Below are 20,952 nucleotides of genomic sequence, written 5' to 3' on the forward strand. Positions count from 1 at the left end.
AGTTCATGTATTCAGATGTTAATTTAGACATGGTTTATTTCTGTATGCACCTTGTCTTAGGTGATTAACATCAATGACTCGCCCCCAAAGTTTTCCCAGGACATTTATGAGACAGTCCTCCTGCTGCCTACATACATGGGAGTTGAAGTTCTCAGAGTTGAGGCTTCAGACCCTGATTTGGCCACTGACGAAAATCAGTCCATCTCTCCCCAGCTTGCTTATTCTCTGGTTGACAGCAATTTGGAGTATTTCACTGTGGAGCGCTTTTCTGGACTTGTGACTGTCACCAATCAAAACCTCAGTAAAGACCGTTATCGCTTTAATGTCAAGGTAAGTGATTGCTTTGGATAAAATATATGCTTCTACTTCCATTACAAGGATTTTTACAAGAAGGTCATTTGGTCAATTGTCGAAATGTGCTCAGGCAAACACTATATGGTCAATAGTATTTGGCCACACCTGTTAATTGTTGAACTTGAGTGTTTCAGTCAAGGTTTAGACTAGGCCCTTTATCTCTAGTTATCAGCATACCAAGACATTTGGGACAAAGTTATGCTTCCAACATTGAGCCAACACTATGGGTGAGGCCCTTCTCTTTTTCAACATGACTATGCCTCAGTTCACAAAGCAAAGACTATGAAGACATGGTTTGATGAGTTTGGTGTGGAAGAATTTGACTGGTTGAACACCTTTAGGAATAACTGGAACAAAAATTGCAAGCCAAACTGTCTTGTTCTACCTGATCTCAAAAATACCCACAAAAACACTTTAATTTTTTTTTTTTTTTTTTTTGTGGAAAGCCTTCCAATTAGAGTGAAAGCTATTATACCTGCTAAAGGGGTACCAACTCCATACAATCCTTAATAGTCTGATGGTGAGGTGTGGCAAAAATACTTTTGCCCATATAGTGTATGAATTGTTATATGTTCTATATGGCATCAGATTCTCAAATATCTGCTGTGTATAATACAAACACAGTGATATGTGTGTTTAAGGTCTGGGATGGACGTTTTTCCAGCATTGCATCAATAACCGTGCTTGTAAGAGAAGCTATAGATAGTGGACTTCGCTTCACCCTCCCGGTGTATTCAGCCTCCATTCCAGAGAACATACCCAATGTCACCTTTGTGGCTGTCGTAAATACAGTTGGCCACCGTCTCAATGACCCACTGAAGTACACTCTGCTGAACCCTGGAGGACGCTTCAGCATTCGGCCCACCTGTGGGGTGGTGCTCACCACTGGCGTGCCCTTTGACCGTGAGGAGAAGGGAAGTTACGAGCTGGTGGTGGAAGTCAGCAGAGAAGATGAGATACTGAGGGTAGCAAGGGTAACTGTGCAAGTGCAGGTGAGTGGGGAAAGAGTGAAAATGTTTATGTGGGAGAGAATTTAGTTTACTTCTTCTTTTGCAGGACAGACAGGACAGGATGAACTGCAGAACCTCCTTATTTTCACCTTCTGGCGATTTTGGCAAAAAATCACAAGTTATTTTCTTCATAGTTGAGATCAAAAATCCATCGACAACATCAAACAGAAATGGATGTTTGAATTTCCTTTTAGCTTGTCGAACCCCTCAAAACACAAGTGTTGATCAAAGGCTGTCTGTGCTGAACTCTGCTAGGCACAAACTAGCAACAAGTAAATTTGGGCTTTTGAGGAGGGCCAAAGAACTGCTGTAAAGAAAAGTGATATTTGACTAACAACACAAAACACAATGAGAGCATCATCACAAAAGTAAATGCACCACAATAGTAATTTTAACAAATTTTTCTACATAACTGTTGGAAGCCAAGATTCAAAGCAAAAGCATTTAATTTACACATTAATTGAGACTAATTTAGCTAATTTAGACTAATATATTTTTTTGTATTTTATGTTTCTTATATCAGTTTTTTTTTGTAAGAAACTTGAGGTGTGCTATGAATGAACTTATTCACTCATGTGCACTCCTTTATAGTCTCAGTGGCTAAGTTTGCAGCTTTGTTATGGAGTCAGCGTTAGTCTTGTCAAGATCTGAAGTTTTCCAGGATCCAGCCATAACAAGACTTTTTCATTTGTGTTTGATGTTGAGTTTCCTGTACAGCTGCAGCTCTAATAAATATAGTCAGTAAAATCTGAATATTTCAAAAGCAGTGTCTTCAGAGACATGCAGGAAAAATCAGCTACTGTATTATAAATACAGCAATAGTTTTTGTTTCAATACACCAAGGAACATTTATGAAGTTTGAAAGGGTTTCACTAAAATGAATATTTTTGAAGATTGATAGTTTGATAGGACAATAATTATCAACACGATAATGATAATGGGATATGTTACTTAAAGAGATAGAATTAAACACTGTAAATCTAAACTGAGATTTTCCAATGAGCCATCTACAACAGCTAAGACATCATGTCGTCAGAAACCTTTCTAGGGAACCCAACTTCATAAGATCTGAACCATCACTTTAATATTACATCTTCCATTCCATAAAAGCACTTCTTTCTTTTTGTTTTTACAGTAATCTCATTACACCTTTCTTTAATTTTTTTTTTCTTTCTTCTAGGTAGAAGATGTTAATGACAATACTCCAGAGTTTGTGAACCTCCCCTATTATGCTGTAGTACAGGTGGAATCAGACCCAGGATCAGTAATTTTCATGATGTCTGCTGTTGACAAAGATTACGGTCTGAATGGAGTACTTTCTTACAGTCTGAAAACACGGCACAGGAATTTTGAGGTAAACAGCTTTGTCAGTGCAGCTTTAAATTTAAATTACATCTGCCTACATTTTAGTTAAGTGGTCATATTATGAAATTTTGAGAATATGTGATTGTGTACTAGTGTGCATTTTATGCTAACATTTTAAATGTTTTAATGTTATACAGGTGAATACCATGACAGGAGAACTGATCTTAACAAGATCATTTGAAGCAGACTTATCTAATGCAGAATATAAGCTGGTTCTGGTGGCCACTGATAGTGGTTCACCCCGTCTGTCCAGTGAGGTGGAGCTGCCTGTTACTGTAGTAAACAAAGCAATGCCAGTGTTTGACAAGCCGTTCTATGGAGTCACTGTCAGAGAGGACTTGGCTGTCTCCACTTCTGTTCTCTGCATGAATGCGAGCAGTCCTGAAGGCCAGGACATCATCTTCACCATCACGGAGGGGGACTCTTACTTTCAATTCGACATTGGCTTTGATACGGGAGTCATCAAGGTGATTTATCCATTGGACTACGAGATGAGGCAGTACTACCGCTTGACGGTGAAGGCCACCGACACACTGACCGGGGCAAAGTCTGAGGTTGACGTAGACATCGTTATTCTGGATGTGAACGACAACCCTCCACTATTTCAGAACACCTCATACTCTGCTGTCCTGTCAGAGAACGCCATGATTGGAACGTCCGTGTTACAGGTGTGTGTTTGTATGTGATCCTTTGATCGGAGTCAATTCAGTGTGTTCTCCAGCTATGGCTGTTAACATTTAAGGCTCAATTCTGCAAAACTATGAATAGATAACAAATGTCAAATTACTTATTTATAAAAAGACAGTCTAATATTTCCCCATAAGCTTCCCAGTGACATTTAAGGAATAATGCACCAAAACCTTATGCTCTTTACACAGAAGTGTAGCCTAATTCATTTATTATTGATAAATACTTCAAGAATAAGCAGCAGGGAAACATTTGTGTAGATTCTGCCTCAAAAGGTTCCTTGTTTTTGCCCTGAAAAAATCACTATTTACCATAATTTTTACCATATTAATTATTAATGAAAATTCATGCTGTCATAGGTCTCTGTTTGGTTTTGTTGCCTTGCTATAAACAACAGATACTTGTGTTGTTCAGTTGACTGAAGAAACAATCTACCTTTAAATTTGATTATTTAAAGCCTAAATAAAAAAGGGACTTTGCAAATGCAGTAGAAGAACCTTATCAGTGAAATAGATTAGGAAATCTGACGTCTGTGACATTTTCTTTGATTGACAGGTGAAGACCAGACACTCAGAGCTTTAAGTTGCAGCATTATTGTCATGTTTAGTCACTGGCGGAGGCTTAACAACATGAATATATATTCTTCTGATGAACCAGTACCACATTTTTTTTAAACTGAGTACAAATACAAGTACTTATATATGAGTATTTGCTGATACCGAGTACTGATACAAGTGCTAATAAATTCCATCACGTCTTAAATTAGTGGAACCCCTAATTACAAATTTAATCTGTTCAAACATGCGATTTGTATATTGAAAAGTTTTATTTTGGACACATTTTTCAGATAAAAGTAATGAAATCTTGCAATGCCTCCCTCTCAAAGAAACATCTATCACATTTAATGGTTATCACCCACACCATTTTCAGCACAGCAGAGTCATTATTTCTACCCAATACCATTACTAAAAGCTTAACTACAAACAATATTTAAAAAAAACTATAAGGCAATGGACAGAGTTTTTGACATTTATTTCTTTAAAAAACATCTAGCTTGCAGTGGCATGAGTAGAGACAGCAAAAAGAATCACTGTTTTGTAGCATTGACCCAAAATTAGCTTTAGCACTTTACTCAGAAACTGTACAGACAGCTGCTGCTCATTAACCAGCTTTTAAGGCTCATTATGACCCATAGTGGAAGACTCTGATAACCACAGTCAGATTTAACCATATCCACTCTCTACATTTTGTTTACTCTCCTCAGTATGGTGTAAATTGATGGCAGCAGCTGGCCCAGCAGGGTCAAGCCGGCTTGCCTCTGGATGGCTCGCTCGGCTTTCCCGGGTCGATGATTCCTACGCCACTCTCGTGGTTGTCAATATTGTCCTTTTTCATGTCAGTGATGATGATGATGATGATGATGGAGGTCTTAATCTTTTTACCAGGGATTGAGCAGTAAAGTTGTCGGAAAGCTTGGGCTTAGATTTGTATTTTCCCAGGGCCCTCATCTGCTCAATCATTCTTGAAAGCCTTCCACGTGGCTCATGTTGTTTTTCTTCTTCTGGTGTGTTTATTAGCAGTTAGCAAGCAACTTTATGGTGGATTACAAGCAACTTTCTTATAAGGACTGTGGATCAGAACAGCCAATTCAAATAAAATAAAAAAAAACTACCTCCATGTGGCTGATGTTGCTCTCCCTATACCACCTGCCTAATTTCCGGGGAGGTGAACATCATGCCGTAAAAAAACACCCACACCCACATGGTATTGGACTTTGACCCAAAACTGGTCCAGGTACATCCCTAGTTTTAGCAATAAGTGTAAAACTTTAAATGAAAATAACGTGGCCACTGTTGAGCAACTGCCTCATAAATTCTGAACAGAAAAAAATTTCTGCTGAGGTTCTTTTTATTTTATTTCTTTCTGTTTTTGTGTGCTTTGAGAATCACAAGCTGCTGATTAAAATCCAATTCTAGTTTATTCAAAAGAAAGCAAACAGTGAGCCCCTACCTCTGAAATTGAACAAACCACACACACACACACACATTTAGATGAGTGGAGGGTTTTTATGTAGGTGTCGATGTAAATTGTCCTGTCAGAGTTGAGGTAAGACGCATGCTTTATCTCTATTTTTCTTTGGACAGTGTTTGCTCAGTCGAGTATATCAAAGTGCACAAATCAGACTTGAATAATGCATAAGGCATAGAAAATGTTGTGTTCCTCTCACTGTAGGTCTTTGCCCAGGACCAGGACTCAGAGAGGAACGCCGCAGTGACTTACCAGATCCTATCTGACATCTACAACAGCACTGACTACTTCCAAATTGACAGCAACAGGGGATTGGTATTCACGGCTCGCATGCTCGACTATGAGCTCATGCAGCGCCACAACTTTATTGTCAGGGCGACAGACAGCGGAGACCCTGCCCTGAGCAGTGATGTTAGTGTCACTGTGGTTGTAACTGACACAAACGACAACCCACCTAATTTCAGTCAAACACTGTACGAGGCTTTTGTCAGCGACCTGGCTCCCAGGGGGCACTTTGTGACTTGCCTGCAGGCATCAGATGCTGACATCTGTGATTTTCAGAGGCTGAGGTGAGAGAGTCCCGAATTTGGTGGTTTTTATGCATCATTTTCTTTTTATAACTGAGAGGATTTTCATTATTTTCTGACAATTTATCATTGAGTTTTCATAAAATCATCATCTTTACTAGACTAGTTCTAAAATTCACTGTGTTGGTAATTTAACTTTTTATTTGTTTTTGAGTTTGGCAGATTTTACTCACCATTCCTCATGGGAAGCAACTACTTGTACATCTAGCATCCTCTGAGCATAATTATATCATAAATACTGTATCCAATCTTCTGATTCAGTATTCTCCTAGGGATTTAGGAAATTACTTTTATGAAGCAAGATTACCCTCTTTTTTTTATTTTCCAGGTACAGTCTTCTCTCAGGGAATGAGAAAATGACTTTCATGATGGAGTCGGATACAGGGGTGCTTCGTCTGTCTAACAAGAGGAGACAAGGCATGAAACTCTCCTATCAGCTCAATGTGTCTGTGTCAGATGGAGTCTTCACCAACACCGCTCAGGTAAACCCACTCCTGGCAGGTACAATCTAGTCTTGTCGACTGATTTGCTCATGTTTGAAACCACTGTAGCATTTATCCTGTACACCAAAGATGACTGACCCCCTCGGTTTAAAATTATTACAAACGTCTGACACAGCTATCCACTTTAACTGCTGGAGGTTAATGGCATGTCACATCAGATTTACGATAAGGATGAGTTCTAATGTGCTCACTTTTGTCTCCTTGGGGTGATTACAATTTGATATTTGGTTTTTTTTTTTCTGAATATCCACAGGTGGTCTGTAATTTATATCAGTAACCATGTAGCTTACAGGCCTGTTGCTCATATGTTGATTTAATCATGTTTGACAAATCAGCCTGTGGTATTTGCTGTGATGGCATCAACAAAATGTCAGCAGAAAAGTGATCCAGAGGATGATGGAATGACCGAGACTGTGATTTGCAGGTGATTGTTCGTGTCCTGGGTGCTAATCTGTACAGCCCAGTGTTCAGCCAGAGGTTCTACCTGGCTGAGGTCCTAGAAAATTCCCTTCCAGGATCAAAGGTCATACAGGTAGTTTAGTTTTTCATTGCTTTGACATGTAAAAATAAATGTGGACAAACTGCTGCATGTTATGGGTCTTTGTGATAGTGAGTGGAACGTCTCATATTAAATTTCTGAACGGACTTCCAGGTTTCTGCAACAGATGAAGACTCAGGGCTGAATGGTCAGATCACCTACTCCTTCATCAATGATCTGGCGAAAACCCAATTCAACATCGATGCAGATGGGCTCATAACCACTGTTCAAAGACTAGACCGAGAAAATCCTCTGAATAAGGACATGGTGCTGACAGTCATGGCGCTGGACGGCGGAGGTATTATTATTTTACCAATCCCCAAGCCAATAGATTTATTTGGAATTATCTTCAAATCAGCTAACAAAAGACTTAAAAAGCCAAACAGCTTAATACCAGTAAAACATGAGTGATCACCCTTTTTGGTATTTTAAGTGTCACATATATGTGTTAATTTTTCAGGCCGTGCATCATTTTGCACAGTGCGAGTGGTCCTGGCAGATGAAAATGACAACTCCCCTCAGTTCAGAGCAGTGGAGTATCGTATGAGCATTAAAGCCAATGTTGCCAAAGGTTCCCTTGTCACACAGATCCAGGCCACTGACCCCGATGCTGGCTCTAATGGAAGGATAACCTACTCCCTTTACAGTGAGGCCCGTCTGTCACTGGTGGATGTTCTGGAGGTCAGTGCTGTTTGCAGTGCTGTACATATCCACTTTAATTATGTTATTTAAAAGTCACTACATAATACATGAAAAAACACATAATGTAAAACCAGATCCAACCCCAAGAAAAAAAAAAAAATCAAACCTCCATAATGCAGACAATTTAATTATGTATATTTTGATTTTCTGTTCGGGAATATTTTCAATTGACAATCCCCCCTCCACAGTTGTGAGGATTAAAAGCCATCTGTTTTTTGTAGATTACAGATTTCTACCATTAAATCAAAATGATGTGGCTCCAAGGTTGATGCTGTGGTCAGTATCTGAAATGGGATGATAATTATGTTAAGAGCAAAACCAGGGCATCTGGTGTAAAGACAACAAGACAGAAATTTAAATCTACAGCTTATTTATTTAATTTATATCAAACTAAGTAATAAATAAAATGGATTAAACAACTGTTATACTTTGATATAGCCAATTTTGAGTAGCTTAAAATTAAAGATATTTTAGTTTTATTACAAATGTTGAAAAGAGTGATTATTATCTTTAAAGCTTATTTAAAAGGGTTTTATTTTTTTTTTTGGTTTCTTAGGTGGAACCAGACAGTGGTTGGATGATGACTAAAAGTACAGTGGACCATCTTCAGGGAACTGTCCTGTCCTTCTTTGTCAAAGCCACAGACTGCGGTTCTCCACCCAAACACTCCCTGGTGTCAGCCTTTATTCACGTTGTTCCCCCAGACTCATTGGTTCCCTCATTCAGCCAGCCCCAGTACTCCTTCACCATCCCAGAGGACACGGCGGTGGGTATGGTGCTTGGGTCTGTGTACATGGGTCCCGGGCAGACGGGCTTCTTCACTGCAGTCGCAGGAGAGACGCTTGACAGCAACCAGCAGGGGACTTTCCAGGTGGAGAGGGACACGGGTCTCATCCGTCTGCTCAAACCCCTAGACTACGAAGAAGCCAGCAGTTTTCGCTTTAAAGTGGCGGCAACAACAAGAAAGGACTTAATCGAGACTGTCTCAACTGTGGACCTGGAAGTTAAGGTCTCTGACAATAACACATAAAAACTGGTTTTCTGATTACTTTTTTTGTGATGAGATAAACAAACTTCTTATAACTTCACAGTTAGCTATATTAAAGAAATAAGAAGGGTTGCAATTTCATGTTTGTGGTGGGTGAGCATAAAATACTGTGCCCTCTTGATGTTTTTTTTTTCAGAAAAAAGAGTGAAACTGTTTTAAAGGGTTCTAGGTTTATTACAAATTACCATTATTAAGGTATTCAGAACAACCTAAACCAAACAATGTATGCAAAATGTGAGTGCATATGATCTTAAGTCTGTGCATGTCATTTTTTATTTGTCTGCTTTCAGTAAAAAGGTAAGTTGTAAAAAGATTTTGCAGATTTTTTTTTCTAAACATAGTGTAGTTTACTGAAACAAAATATTGGTTTGACAATATCACAAGTTATTTTTTGCTATATTTGCAGTTTTTCTATTATAAAAATACATATGATCGCATTGAATCACAGCTAGTTTGTTGTTTTGCAGATCCTAGATGTGAATGACAACAAGCCGGCATTTGAGACCAACACCTATGTCGCCACAGTGATGGAGGGGATGCCAGCAGGGACACGAGTGGTCCAAGTGCGTGCACTTGATCCAGACTGGGGCTCTAATGGGCAGGTTTGTGGCAGCTAAGTTCTTTCTTGCTTTTTCCTACAAATAATTCTCTCAGCTCAGAGAAATGCATTTGCTTTGCAAAGTTACTGTATACATCTTCTTTAAATCACAGGTAACCTACAGCCTCGGGGCTCTGCTCACTTACAATCCGGACTTAATGAAGAGTGCTCAGTCCCTGGCTGTCCCCATCACTGCAAGTTCTATTTTTGCCATAGACAGTAAAACAGGCTGGATCACCACAGTGGGTTCGATGGACCATGAGGCCTGCTCCGGCTACAGCTTTGAAGTAGTGGCTTTTGATCTGGCTGAGTCACAGGCCCTGTCCTCCACCACAGTGGTAACCGTCACCGTGTCGGATGTCAACGACAACCCGCCAAGGTTTGAAAGGGAGTTCTACAGAGGTGCAGTGAAGGAGAGCGATCCCCTCGGTGAGGTGGTGGCTGTTCTGAGAACCAAAGATCGAGATGGTGCAGATCATAACCGCCTCGTCAGCTTTTACATCACAGGTGACAAAATGAAGAGCCCAAACATTTTATAGTTTGAAACTATATTCAAACGGATGATTTATACTGCATACAAGAGCTAAATGTATCTCTATGTTTCCTGTACCAGCTGAATAGAAAAGAGCTCTGGAGACAGAAAAGAAAACAAATGTACTGGTACTGTAATTTTGTGGTAATTTTTGATCAAAGTATATGCCCCAAAATGATAAAATACTTCAGTAAATTGTATCAAATGGCATATTGTATCTGTTATAGCAGCAGATCTTAAATATCTTTTCAGCAGAGCACCCACTAACCAGCTCTAAGTCTTTGGTTTGTGAAAAAGATCTAAAACACAGCTCCAATCTTAGCTCCTGTGACAGGAGCTAAGATGGGTCAAACCACCTTGATATGGGGGTGAATCAGATGTTTTTAAATTGAGAATAATGAAAGTGAATAGCCTATTGATTGTAAAATTAAGGTTATTGTCCTATTTTATGAAGAATACCTTTAAATTTTAACTGAAGTTTTTATGCACGGATACTGTTTTTTAAGACTTTGAAAAAACTTCAAGTACCCCCTAAAATCCTTCAAGTACCCCCAGGGGTACACTTAACCCTGTCTGAGAACCAGTGTGCTTTAGCAAATGCACAATAAATCTACTGACCCTTACACCACACATCCAATCAACAATTAATCATTGTTGAACTGCAATTACCTTTTCTATGTGTCTGAAATAAAAAGTATTTGTTGACCAGATGAGACCACTTTCTTAAAAGGTCAAACTGGGAATTCATTAACCCTGAAAAGAAAAATACAGTTTTAAATTTTATTTTTACACATACCCTTTTATGTAAATGTTGAAAGCTGTATATTACACTAAATAAAATGCTTTGAACTAGCCTTAGAGACCTTATACGGTTTAATCAGATATATGTTTTTTATATGCAAAATAAATTTTAAAACACTTAGTTGCATATAGTTCTAAATCAATCTATTCATTTTCCAAACCCTTTTAGTTTGGTTCAAGATTACATGGGCTGGAGTATTTTCAATCTAACCAACCAAATGCTAAATTATTCATTCAGAACTTTGATGGCTTGAACTACAAGAAATGCATTATGTGTTCTTTCGCAGACTCTTCTCACACTTTGTGTGGCCCCTCTTTTTATTAGAGGTATAAAAACATCGTTTAGTGTTTCCAGCAAAGCTCTAACCTTAATAACAGGCTTAATGGTTCCCATTCACTTAACACTGTCTTGTTATGCCAACAGATGATACGGTTTGCCCCTTGTGCCGGCATTTAAACAGATTAAACTAATGGAGGAGCTGGCCATAAAAAGTCACACATTAAAACTTTGATGGCTGCTGCTTCACTTGTACTTTTTTAGGATCTGGCTGTTAATTGCACCAAAAAGTACCTGCAACATTTGCGTGTATAAATAACGTTAATGGGTTTATGCTTATTTGTCTTGTAAATTAGTTTTAGCTTGTTCACATCTGCTGCAATGCATCATCGTGTCTTTTATTTCACTTTTAAAAAAAAATGATGTCCAGGTGGAAATCAGCGCGGCGTGTTTGGCCTTACCCTTGTGCAGGGGGAGTGGAAGGTTTATGTTAGCGGGCTGCTTGATCGCGAGCAGCAGGACTGGTACCTGCTCAACATTACAGCCAGCGACGGCCTGTATGTCGCTCACACTGCGGTGGAGGTCACCGTCATGGACGCTAACGACAACAGTCCAATCTGTAACCAGGTCAGAGAAGAAAATATAAAATGTGCAAAGAGTTCATGTGTAAAGCCTGCAAAAATAATCAAAAGTCACATTGATCTTAAGCACATTCCATTTAATTTGTTGTCAATACATTGAGAAAACAACAACAGTTAGTAAAAGTGATACTGTTGGTGGAGAATAATTGCTTCATTTAAAAACATGCATACAATACAGTTCTGATTGACAAATTATTAGTTTAAGTCACAGTTTGCATACTGATTACTGCACTTTTTCCTAATTTTAATATTGCTCGGTTCAAGAAATAACTGTTAGTTAATGTTAAAATTAGCATATTTATGAATTGGTATAAAAAGGCAAAAGCCAGGGGCTGCAGCAGTAAAAACTGGATTTGTTCAGTTAAAATGCAGTTGTCCTACAATACATTACAAACTTAATTACAATTAATTTGAGCAATCTGAGGTGTACTTTATTTCAGAGCAAGAATTGGAGGTTTGAATCTGAAATTCTGAGAACATAATATTTTTCTTGAACATGCACAAAATTTACATAATTGCACAATTTACATAATAAATGACAGTCATCAGTGATGAAACTTGTGAAGTGATGCTCTTTGTGCACATTTTGTGACTTTCAAGCTCACTCAAATATTTGCATTAATTCTGTTGCAAAAGCTGATCTATGAGAAGCAAATTGTTTTGAGTTGGGGAGATAACTGGGCTTAGAATTCATGTGGGAACATCTCCTTCCTGCTATTAGTATTCAGCACTTCTTCACTTTCACATAATTAGTTGAGGAACTTTCATCCTAAATATGCTAAATGATTTTCTCCCTACTCTCTTTTGATGGTCTGTCTGTTTTCAGACAAGCTAAGCCTCTGTAAATATTAAGTGGTGACTCTAGTTTGCATTCATATAGTATTCTTTAATTGTGTAGTTGCAAATTGCTCTTATATTTGTATAGTTTGCAAAAGTATTTATGGTGATTAGAGAAGAAAAAGCCCTGTATCTGAGTATAATCCAAGATTGTTTGATTTGTCTTTGTTTGAATAGTTTCGGGGGTACATGTCTTCATTATTTTTACATGTCTTTGACTTGTTGTTCAATTGTTCAGTATTGAGAAATTGTTTTTACAACCCCAAGTGTTCACAGTGAAGTTCAAGGTGACTGCTTGAAAGCATTGGATTTGACAAGCTGTCCAAAAACACAAAGATGTTCGATTACAATAAAATTAAGCTAATTGAATTATAATCGAATTGCCTTTTTTCCTGATTATTTTAATTGATTGGTTTTAAAACAAGAATGCCATTCCAGTATTATTAAGAAATTGTTCATTCAATCGATACATTTTACCGGAAGAACAGCTGGATGACATACAGTATGATGCAATGTACAGTATGTGGATGCAGAACAGTTTTCTCTGTGTTGTGTGTCTGTTTGGTGAAATGGTGAGGACACTTAGTTTATTTCCGGAGGCAGTTATTGGCGGGAATGGATGCTGGGTCAGAAAAGGGTGCTTAACTTTGTTGACCTTGTTCTGACAGCAGGGATAATGGATGCAACACCCAGCTGGATATGTGTTTTTTTTTAATGTTTTACACAGTTTTTGCTTTTTTTTTCATTGTGGCCATGTGTTAATAATATGATTTAATGTGTGGGTATTTCTGTGTGGCCCCAGGCGGTGTATACTGCTTCTTTTCCTGAAGACATTCCCATTAACAAGGACATTCTGACAGTGGGTGCAACAGATGCTGACTCGGGTTCCAGCGCTGAGATCCAATACTCACTGTTTGGCATCGGGGTGGAAGATTTCTACATGGACGCTAACACTGGTACATGATTTGTTTATGTTAAAGCAATAATTACTCTAAACTGTTACAGCTCGTCTAACAGCTTCTCTTTTGTGTCTGAAGGAGAGTTGCGAACAGCCACCGTGATGGACAGAGAAACGACACCCGCCTACAAACTCATCGCTCAGGCGACTGACGGTGGAGGGCTGTTCTGCCGGTCTGACATTTCTCTCAAAGTGCTGGATGTGAATGACAATGCTCCCTCGTTCTCCTCCACTCATTACCTGGCGAGTGTGTACGAGAATGCCGCCCCGAAGGCCTTGCTTACCCGACTGCAAGCCGACGACCCAGATGAAGGTGAGCTGGTGCATGTTGGAGGAGGAAAATGGGAGCATTTCTGCAGATTTAAACCACTGAAACAATCTATGTGCCAAGCTCCATGTGCAGGATCAGGAACCAAAGGAAGAAATATTGTGTGTAAAAATAAATATGTCACTGACAATTTGTACAATCTGTCTCATCCAGATCTGAACCGTACGGTGGTCTATTCTCTGGTGGAATCATTTGATGGCTTGTTCTCCATTGACCCAGTGACTGGAATAGTGATTCTAGAGAAATCCCTGGACAGAGAGAGCCGAGACTCCTATCGTGTTCGTGTCCAAGCTACTGACAGAATTGGGCAGCAAGGAGCATTGTCCTCACAGGTTAGTGAGAAGTGACAGATCAGAGTTGGGTTTTTTTTAAACACAAATTTCACATCGTTAAAAGCTCAGACGTTAAAACAGTAGAAAACTGTGAACCCCCCTCTAATAAGCACACAGTTCTGGGGTTGGAATGGGCATTCCTTTAAGAAACACTAGGCCTTCAGTGTTAGAAAATAATTGAAATAAATTTTTCATGTAAAAATAAAACAATTCCCCAGCATTATTGTTACTAACAACTCCTCCTTTATAATGAAATGCCAACTTTTCTCCACAAATATTGAGGATGCCACAATGCTGCTCATTATGTTCATATTTGCTGAAAGTCAGAAATTTGTTTAAACATAATAGGAGTAACTCAGCTAAGTTTGGAGCTGAAGGACAACAAAGGATGTTGCTGATAATGACATTGCTTAGTTGTTGTTTCGTGAACTTGCAGTGGCTTACACAACTGCAAGTGGCATGTCAAAAACCGGAAGAACTCATGAACAGTAGGTCAGCTGACCGATTACAAGAACAGATCACACCGGTTTCAATCTATCGAGCCCTAACATATTTAGTTTGAAGTATTTTGTGTCATGTTAATTTTAGCTCTGCTGTTTGTACTGTCAGAATGTGTTTGCTGTCATACCAACCTTAAATGCAGAAGACGCAGTTTAAATTAATGTTTTTTTTCCTTTAGAAAAGTTTTTGTTTTGCGATTCTCTATATGCTTTAAAATATATTGACTAAACCTAGCTGTTGGGAATGTTAAACTACCTGTGATACCAAATAAATGGCTTTTATTTTGAAATAATTATCATGTGTTATAAAATTAAGTATTTTTTAGTTTATTTTGCATTGGGCTCATTATTTTGTGTTTCTGTAATTCTGTTTTATTTTTTGTTTATTCTGCATTCAGTTAAGTTCTTGTGTAGTTTTGATTCCTGTGTCATTTTCCACCTGCCCTCAGCTCTGTAATTTTGTCTGCCTGCCACGTCCACCTCACCTGTTCCTTGTCATCTCGCATCTGTAACTCATTTTCCACTCGCCCGCAGTTCTTTAAAACCGGTCTTTTCATTCATTCATCTCCTTCTGCTTTGATGTCATGCCCCTGTGTTTAGTCCATGCTCCCTATGGTTTTTGCTCCTCGTCGTTTGTTATTTCGGGGTTTTTTGCTGCCACATCAGCTTTTTGTTTTCTTGTTTTCTTTTTGTTAATAAATTAGTTTTATTTTTCTTAAATGATGAGTCTGCATATTGGGTTCGCCTTGCACAAACGTATCATCACGATGATAAAATAATTAATTTAATGACATAATTATAGAATTTTTTTATCATTTAAAGAACATTTACAGTATCTGTCACATAATATTAGGATGTAATAAAATATAAAACCGCTCACTGGAGCCAAATTCGTGGTTGTCATGTTTGGGTGCACAGATTGACTAGAGGATGTGCACACTGTTCTGTTTGTGCCATGTTCTTGGTGAGCAGCACCAAAAGTTTCAGATGCACAACCTTGTGATGTGGAAAGTGCATTCTTTGTGTCTGTTCATAAGCAGGAAAAAAAGAAAAAGCCAATGAATAAAAACCTTTTGTTTACTAAAGAGATTAGAATAAAAAAGGTTAGATTTTAATTAAGATAGATCTTCTATAAATTGTGCAGTGACTGGAATAGGAAAGATGGAAAAGGTGAGAGTGACAGTGACAAAGACAGAGTAGAAGAAACGGTGGGGAGGGCTGTTTGAATAAGCATGAAGCACCACAGACAAACGCTTTGCCATTGTTAAAGACTCCTCCATGTTTCTCCAGGTTGATTTGACCGTTTTGGTCCTGGACGTGAATGACAATGCTCCAGTTTTCCAGAGGAGGGACTATGCCGTTACCGTCCCAGAGGACGTAGCTGTTGGAACAGAGGTGCTCCGCGTGCTGGCGACAAGCGCAGACATTGGACTGAACGCTGAGATCACCTACAACTTTCGCTCAGGCAACGAGCTGGGAAAGTTCACCGTGGACAGAAAACTGGGTGAGCAGATGATATTTTTTTTGTTGGTTGTTATAATCAAATTTATGTGAATGGTAAAGTAAAAACATTTCTTGGTTTCCATTAACTAAATAGTTGGCTCCAATTTAAACTGTGATTGTAAACAAAAGTAAATCCCATAACATCTAAAAGAACCAACAAAAACATCTGAATGATGTTGATTTGAAGAGATAATGCTTTTTTTTGTATAGGCTCCATTTCTGTGGCTGATGACTTGGATTTTGAGGTGTGTAAGGACTTCTACATTACTGTGGAGGCCTGGGACAGTGGGAGCCCTCCTCTCAGTACTGCTACCATGGTGATCATTGAACTCATGGACGTCAATGATAACGCCCCAGTCTTCGATCAGGGCATCTACAATGTACTGATCAGTGAGGACGCATCTGTTGGGCAGACAGTTACAAGGGTAAAGTTATGTCTTTATTTATTCTCCATCCTCATGGCTATTCTTTTTTTTCCTGTCCTTTTTAGAATTTGTTTTCTCATGCATGTGTGTTATGAAGGTATTTGCCGAGGACCTGGACAGCCAGGTGAATGGACGGATCACTTACTCCATTCTGAAAGGAGACCGAAGCAACCACTTCTGGATCGACCCCGTCACAGGGGTGCTTAAAGTCAACAAGAGGCTCGACAGAGAATTAGTAAGGGTTGTTAACAAAAATCATGTCACATATAAAATTTATTTATTTTTTTACAACATACAAGAAAAACATTCCACCCATTAAAGCAAAACATTCAGATAATTTGAAGTGCAGTTCTGTAGAAATGTTTTGAACAGTCATTGTCTTACATGCAGTAGATAGCACTTTGAACAACAAAAAGTAGCCTTAGCTCCTCAGTCTGGTCAGAATTAAACTTTATTTTTCTAAAGTGCTGTTAGTCAAAGAGCAACATACAACAGGTAAGTAATAAAATGTTCATAACCTTTCTACAGAACCTCACTTTAAAAAATCTGAATGATCACTTTAAGGGTAACATTGAGTTAGGTTTCATATACGGCAAGTAAAATAGTGCTTACTGTATCACTTAATACATACAAATATGACACTAATTTTTTTGTTATTATTATTATTTCCTGTCTAGGTATCCAGGTACTCTTTGTCTGTGCAGGCCTTTGACAGTGGTTCTCCTGCCATGTCCTCCACTGTTGCAGTCAATGTTGACATTTCCGATGTTAACGACAACCCTCCTGACTTCTCTCCTCCCAACTCCACAGCTGTCATACAGGTGTGTGTGTGTGTGTGTGTGTACGTTTTTACTCTGTATTATTTGTTTTTTTGTTTTTTTTTAGGTTATCTGAATTTTCCACTCTGTACTTCCAGTTAAACCAGGCTGCTGGCACCACCCTGCTGAAGCTCTCAGTTAGCGATAAAGACTCCGCTAGAAACGGCCCTCCCTTTGTGTTTCGCATAGTGTCAGGAAACGAGGGGAGTTTCTTCAGCTTGGACCAGACTGGAACTCTGAAGTCCAACCGTGTGTTTGGCCCTGAAGCCCCCAGGGAATTCAGTGTTGAAATTCAGGTGAGATACTTGTTTTTTTTCAAATGACCACTTCATGAGACATACAGTCTATCACTGGTTGCTGCTAAGGCCACCTAATAGGTGACATTGCCAAACAATTAAGATCCAAGACACCCCCTTAACTTTTGATCTAGTAAACCTAATTATACATAAAGGTGTCATTAAATCTTAATGGGTTGATCTAAATATTTTATATACATAAACAGCCATTAACACCACTGATTTAGTATGACTTTAAGCTGAACAATTAAATCAAACTTTGATGTGGAACTGTTGCTTTGAGTGTTTCTTTGTTTGATCCTTTGGTCTCTTAGGCAAGCGACTCTGGTATTCCAAGTCTTACCTCCTCTTCCTGGGTATTTCTGCGAGTCCTTGGGAACAGTCAGTACAAGCCCACCGTCTCCCCTCTGGAAATCTTCATTGTTATGTTAACAGATACGTTTCCAGGTGGTCCGATCGGTCGGATCCTGGCAACCGACCGCGACCCCAACGACGTTCTGTCATTCACTCAGAGGCCTGAGCCTAAGAGCATGTTTGAGATCAACAGACAAGATGGCAGCATTGTTGCTCTGCCGGGCCTCGAACCTGGGAGGTATACGCGCACAAACGCAAAACACAAACACAAAGGGAAATATGATGTAGAACATTTTTGCGGATTCAATGTTGTACTCTTGTTTTCTTTCAGATATCAGATGAATGCAACAGTGAGTGACGGACGATTTGCAGTGATAGCTGACGTGTCAGTGCAGGTTGAGCAGGTGACAGACGTGCTGTTACGCAGTGCCCTGACCTTACGTTTCAGCTCCCTGTCTTGGGAGGATTTACTCAGTCGCTACCTAAACCAGATAAGGTTAACTCTACGGGCACTGAGTGGCTGGAAATGGTCACCAGGGCAACAGGATCCCTTTCACATACTCAGTGTCCAGCCAGTGGCGGACACGTCTCACATCGACTTGGTTCTGGCTATGGAGAGGCCGGAGACGTCAGGCGGCAGGCGGATGGAGGGCTTCTACTCTCAGCAAGAGTTGTTAGCGAAGCTGGAGGAGGCCGGAGCTCGAGGGCAGATGAGAGGCCTCCTGGCCGGAGCTGCTTTGGTGTCCAGCACTTGTTCTGGCGCGCTGGACTGTGGCGACCGGGTTTGTGAAAACGCACTGGTGATGGAGGGTGGCCTGCCTGTTACCTACAGCACAGAGAGGATCAGCTTAGTGTTGCCAAGTTTCAGACGGAAAGAGACCTGCACCTGCCCAGGTCAGATCACCTGCAATCGAACAAAGAAAAAAAAATCCTGAAATGTGTACAACTTTTAGGTTTTGTAACTTTTATGTTTAAAAAATATTTAATCACTTTTACTTTGTATTTATTTACAATTAAAATTCCCCATAGAAATAAAATGAGATCTCTTCAATTACCTTAAAACATTCTTCTCTTTTTAATTTATTCTTATGCTACATTTAGATTTTAGCTACTGTTTGGCTACTTTTAGCTAGCACTCTGCTTTTAGCTTTTACCTACATTTTTCTAATTTTACCTTCTACATTTAGCTGCCATTCTACTAGTTTTAGTTTTTAGCAACTGCTCTGCTACTTTCAGTTATTAGCTGCTTTCTGCTCCTTTTAGCTTTTAGATACTGTTTTGTTCTAGCTATCATTTTAATACTTTTAGCTACCATTTTGCTAATTTTAGCTCTTAACTATTGCCTAATTTTAGCTGCAGTTTTGCTAATTTCAGATGCTGTTCTGCTGCTTTTATGATTTAACTTGTGTTCTACTTATTTTAGCAATTGTTTTGTTCACTTCAGGGTTTGTTTTGCTCATTTAGCTTCTGTTATACTTGTTTTCATTTTAGCAGATCAGTTTTAGCTTCAGCAGTCAGCATTTACACTGCATTGTCACAAAAAACACTATTTCTCTTGTTTTATTGTAAATAATATAACCAAATAACAGAAAGGCCATTGTTTATCATTTTCAACTGGAAGATGTTTTGAGCACATTTTCTTCTGTCATTTATGCATGTTTCCATTTTTTTAAAACAGGAGGGACATGTCCAACTCCTCTGGAGCTTTGTGAAGGTCAGTCCTGTCCGGTAGACATGCAGTGTGTCCGTTCTGGTCCTACAGCGCCATCTGTCTGCCAGTGTCAGCCTGAGAAACTGGATGAGTGTGCAGGTCTGATTCTATCATACTCCTCATTTTGATTTATTTCCCCCTACTTGTTTCACATGAACAACTACTTTACAATAGACATAATTAAAAATAATCATATCTGCAGCCGTAGTGGCAGTTATTCTACTTCTGTCTCTGTGTTTTGTGAATGAGCAGGTCAGACCTCTCTGAGTTTCTCAGGAAACAGTTACATCAAGTACAGAGTGACAGAGAGTGGTCAGAGTGGAGAGATGAAGCTGAGCCTGAGGATAAGAACACTCCAAAGACAAGGAGTCATTATGTTTACACGTGTTAACTCCTGCACCATGCTCAAGGTAAAATATAAACTAACTTCTGTCACATTTTTTTTCTTAACTTTCCACACAGAAAATAGTTTCAATGGAAAATAAAAACTCAAAATAGTTCACTTAAAGTATCCTTTTTGTTTTTTGTTCCAGATTGAAGGGGGTCGACTTTGGTTCCAGTTGCACTGTGACAACACCCTTGGCATTATGGGTATCTCCGACAGGCCAATAAATGATGGTCTTTGGCATTCAGTGTCTTTGGAGCTAACCAGAAACTACACCCTCCTATCACTGGATGACAGCTATGTGGAACGCCGCAGAGCGGCCCGGGCTCCTGTCCGTCTTTGGCCTCTGGCTCCAGATTCATCTTTTTTCTTTGGAGCCCAAGTGAGGCCACTGCGTGGTCAGGGTGAGTCCAGCCCTGGACCTGAAGAAAAAAAGGGAGGGCCAAGAATTGGTGACCGTGGAGCGAGGGGCCCTCCGAGGGCTCAGGACGGCTTCCAGGGCTGCCTGGGCTCACTGGCCCTGAACGGTAATGAGCTGCCCCTCCAAAACAAGAGAAGCCATTACGCTGAGATAGCCGGGCTGAGCGAGGTCAAGTTGGGTTGTGTTCTTTATCTGGATCCATGCATCAGTCAGCCCTGCCTCAACGGAGCCGCCTGCAGCAGCCTGCCCTCTGGAGGTCTGTATACACGTCATGGCTCCAAATGGGTGTCATTCCTGCAACTGTATAAATAAATTATGTAAATATTTATCATCATACGTAGCAACCTTTTACCTATTATTCTTTTTATTCATTATAAACTCTAATTGGTTTACCTGTTATTGCACCTATTTTG

At 39.4% G+C, this 20,952-nt stretch overlaps 1 protein-coding gene across 1 annotated transcript in view; it reads left to right on the forward strand.

Moving 5' to 3' along the window:
- LOC108237008 (protocadherin Fat 3) overlaps positions 1-20,952 on the forward strand; it is an 83,482-nt gene that overhangs the window by 37,301 nt on the left and 25,229 nt on the right. The window contains exons 19-44 of the mRNA XM_017418164.3: positions 61-330; positions 996-1,346; positions 2,545-2,718; positions 2,867-3,397; positions 5,649-6,013; positions 6,360-6,513; positions 6,959-7,066; positions 7,187-7,370; positions 7,533-7,753; positions 8,331-8,783; positions 9,290-9,424; positions 9,534-9,927; positions 11,461-11,657; positions 13,311-13,464; positions 13,546-13,779; positions 13,948-14,126; positions 15,917-16,130; positions 16,340-16,554; positions 16,652-16,789; positions 17,232-17,375; positions 17,471-17,668; positions 17,983-18,260; positions 18,354-18,916; positions 19,701-19,832; positions 19,986-20,143; positions 20,267-20,795. Of these exons, the coding sequence (XP_017273653.1) occupies positions 61-330; positions 996-1,346; positions 2,545-2,718; positions 2,867-3,397; positions 5,649-6,013; positions 6,360-6,513; positions 6,959-7,066; positions 7,187-7,370; positions 7,533-7,753; positions 8,331-8,783; positions 9,290-9,424; positions 9,534-9,927; positions 11,461-11,657; positions 13,311-13,464; positions 13,546-13,779; positions 13,948-14,126; positions 15,917-16,130; positions 16,340-16,554; positions 16,652-16,789; positions 17,232-17,375; positions 17,471-17,668; positions 17,983-18,260; positions 18,354-18,916; positions 19,701-19,832; positions 19,986-20,143; positions 20,267-20,795 (6,673 nt within the window). The remainder of the gene's footprint in view (positions 1-60; positions 331-995; positions 1,347-2,544; positions 2,719-2,866; positions 3,398-5,648; positions 6,014-6,359; positions 6,514-6,958; positions 7,067-7,186; positions 7,371-7,532; positions 7,754-8,330; positions 8,784-9,289; positions 9,425-9,533; positions 9,928-11,460; positions 11,658-13,310; positions 13,465-13,545; positions 13,780-13,947; positions 14,127-15,916; positions 16,131-16,339; positions 16,555-16,651; positions 16,790-17,231; positions 17,376-17,470; positions 17,669-17,982; positions 18,261-18,353; positions 18,917-19,700; positions 19,833-19,985; positions 20,144-20,266; positions 20,796-20,952) is intronic.

This window comes from Kryptolebias marmoratus, linkage group LG13, assembly GCF_001649575.2.
Source record: "Kryptolebias marmoratus isolate JLee-2015 linkage group LG13, ASM164957v2, whole genome shotgun sequence".
NCBI classification, from domain to species: Eukaryota; Metazoa; Chordata; class Actinopteri; order Cyprinodontiformes; family Rivulidae; genus Kryptolebias; species Kryptolebias marmoratus.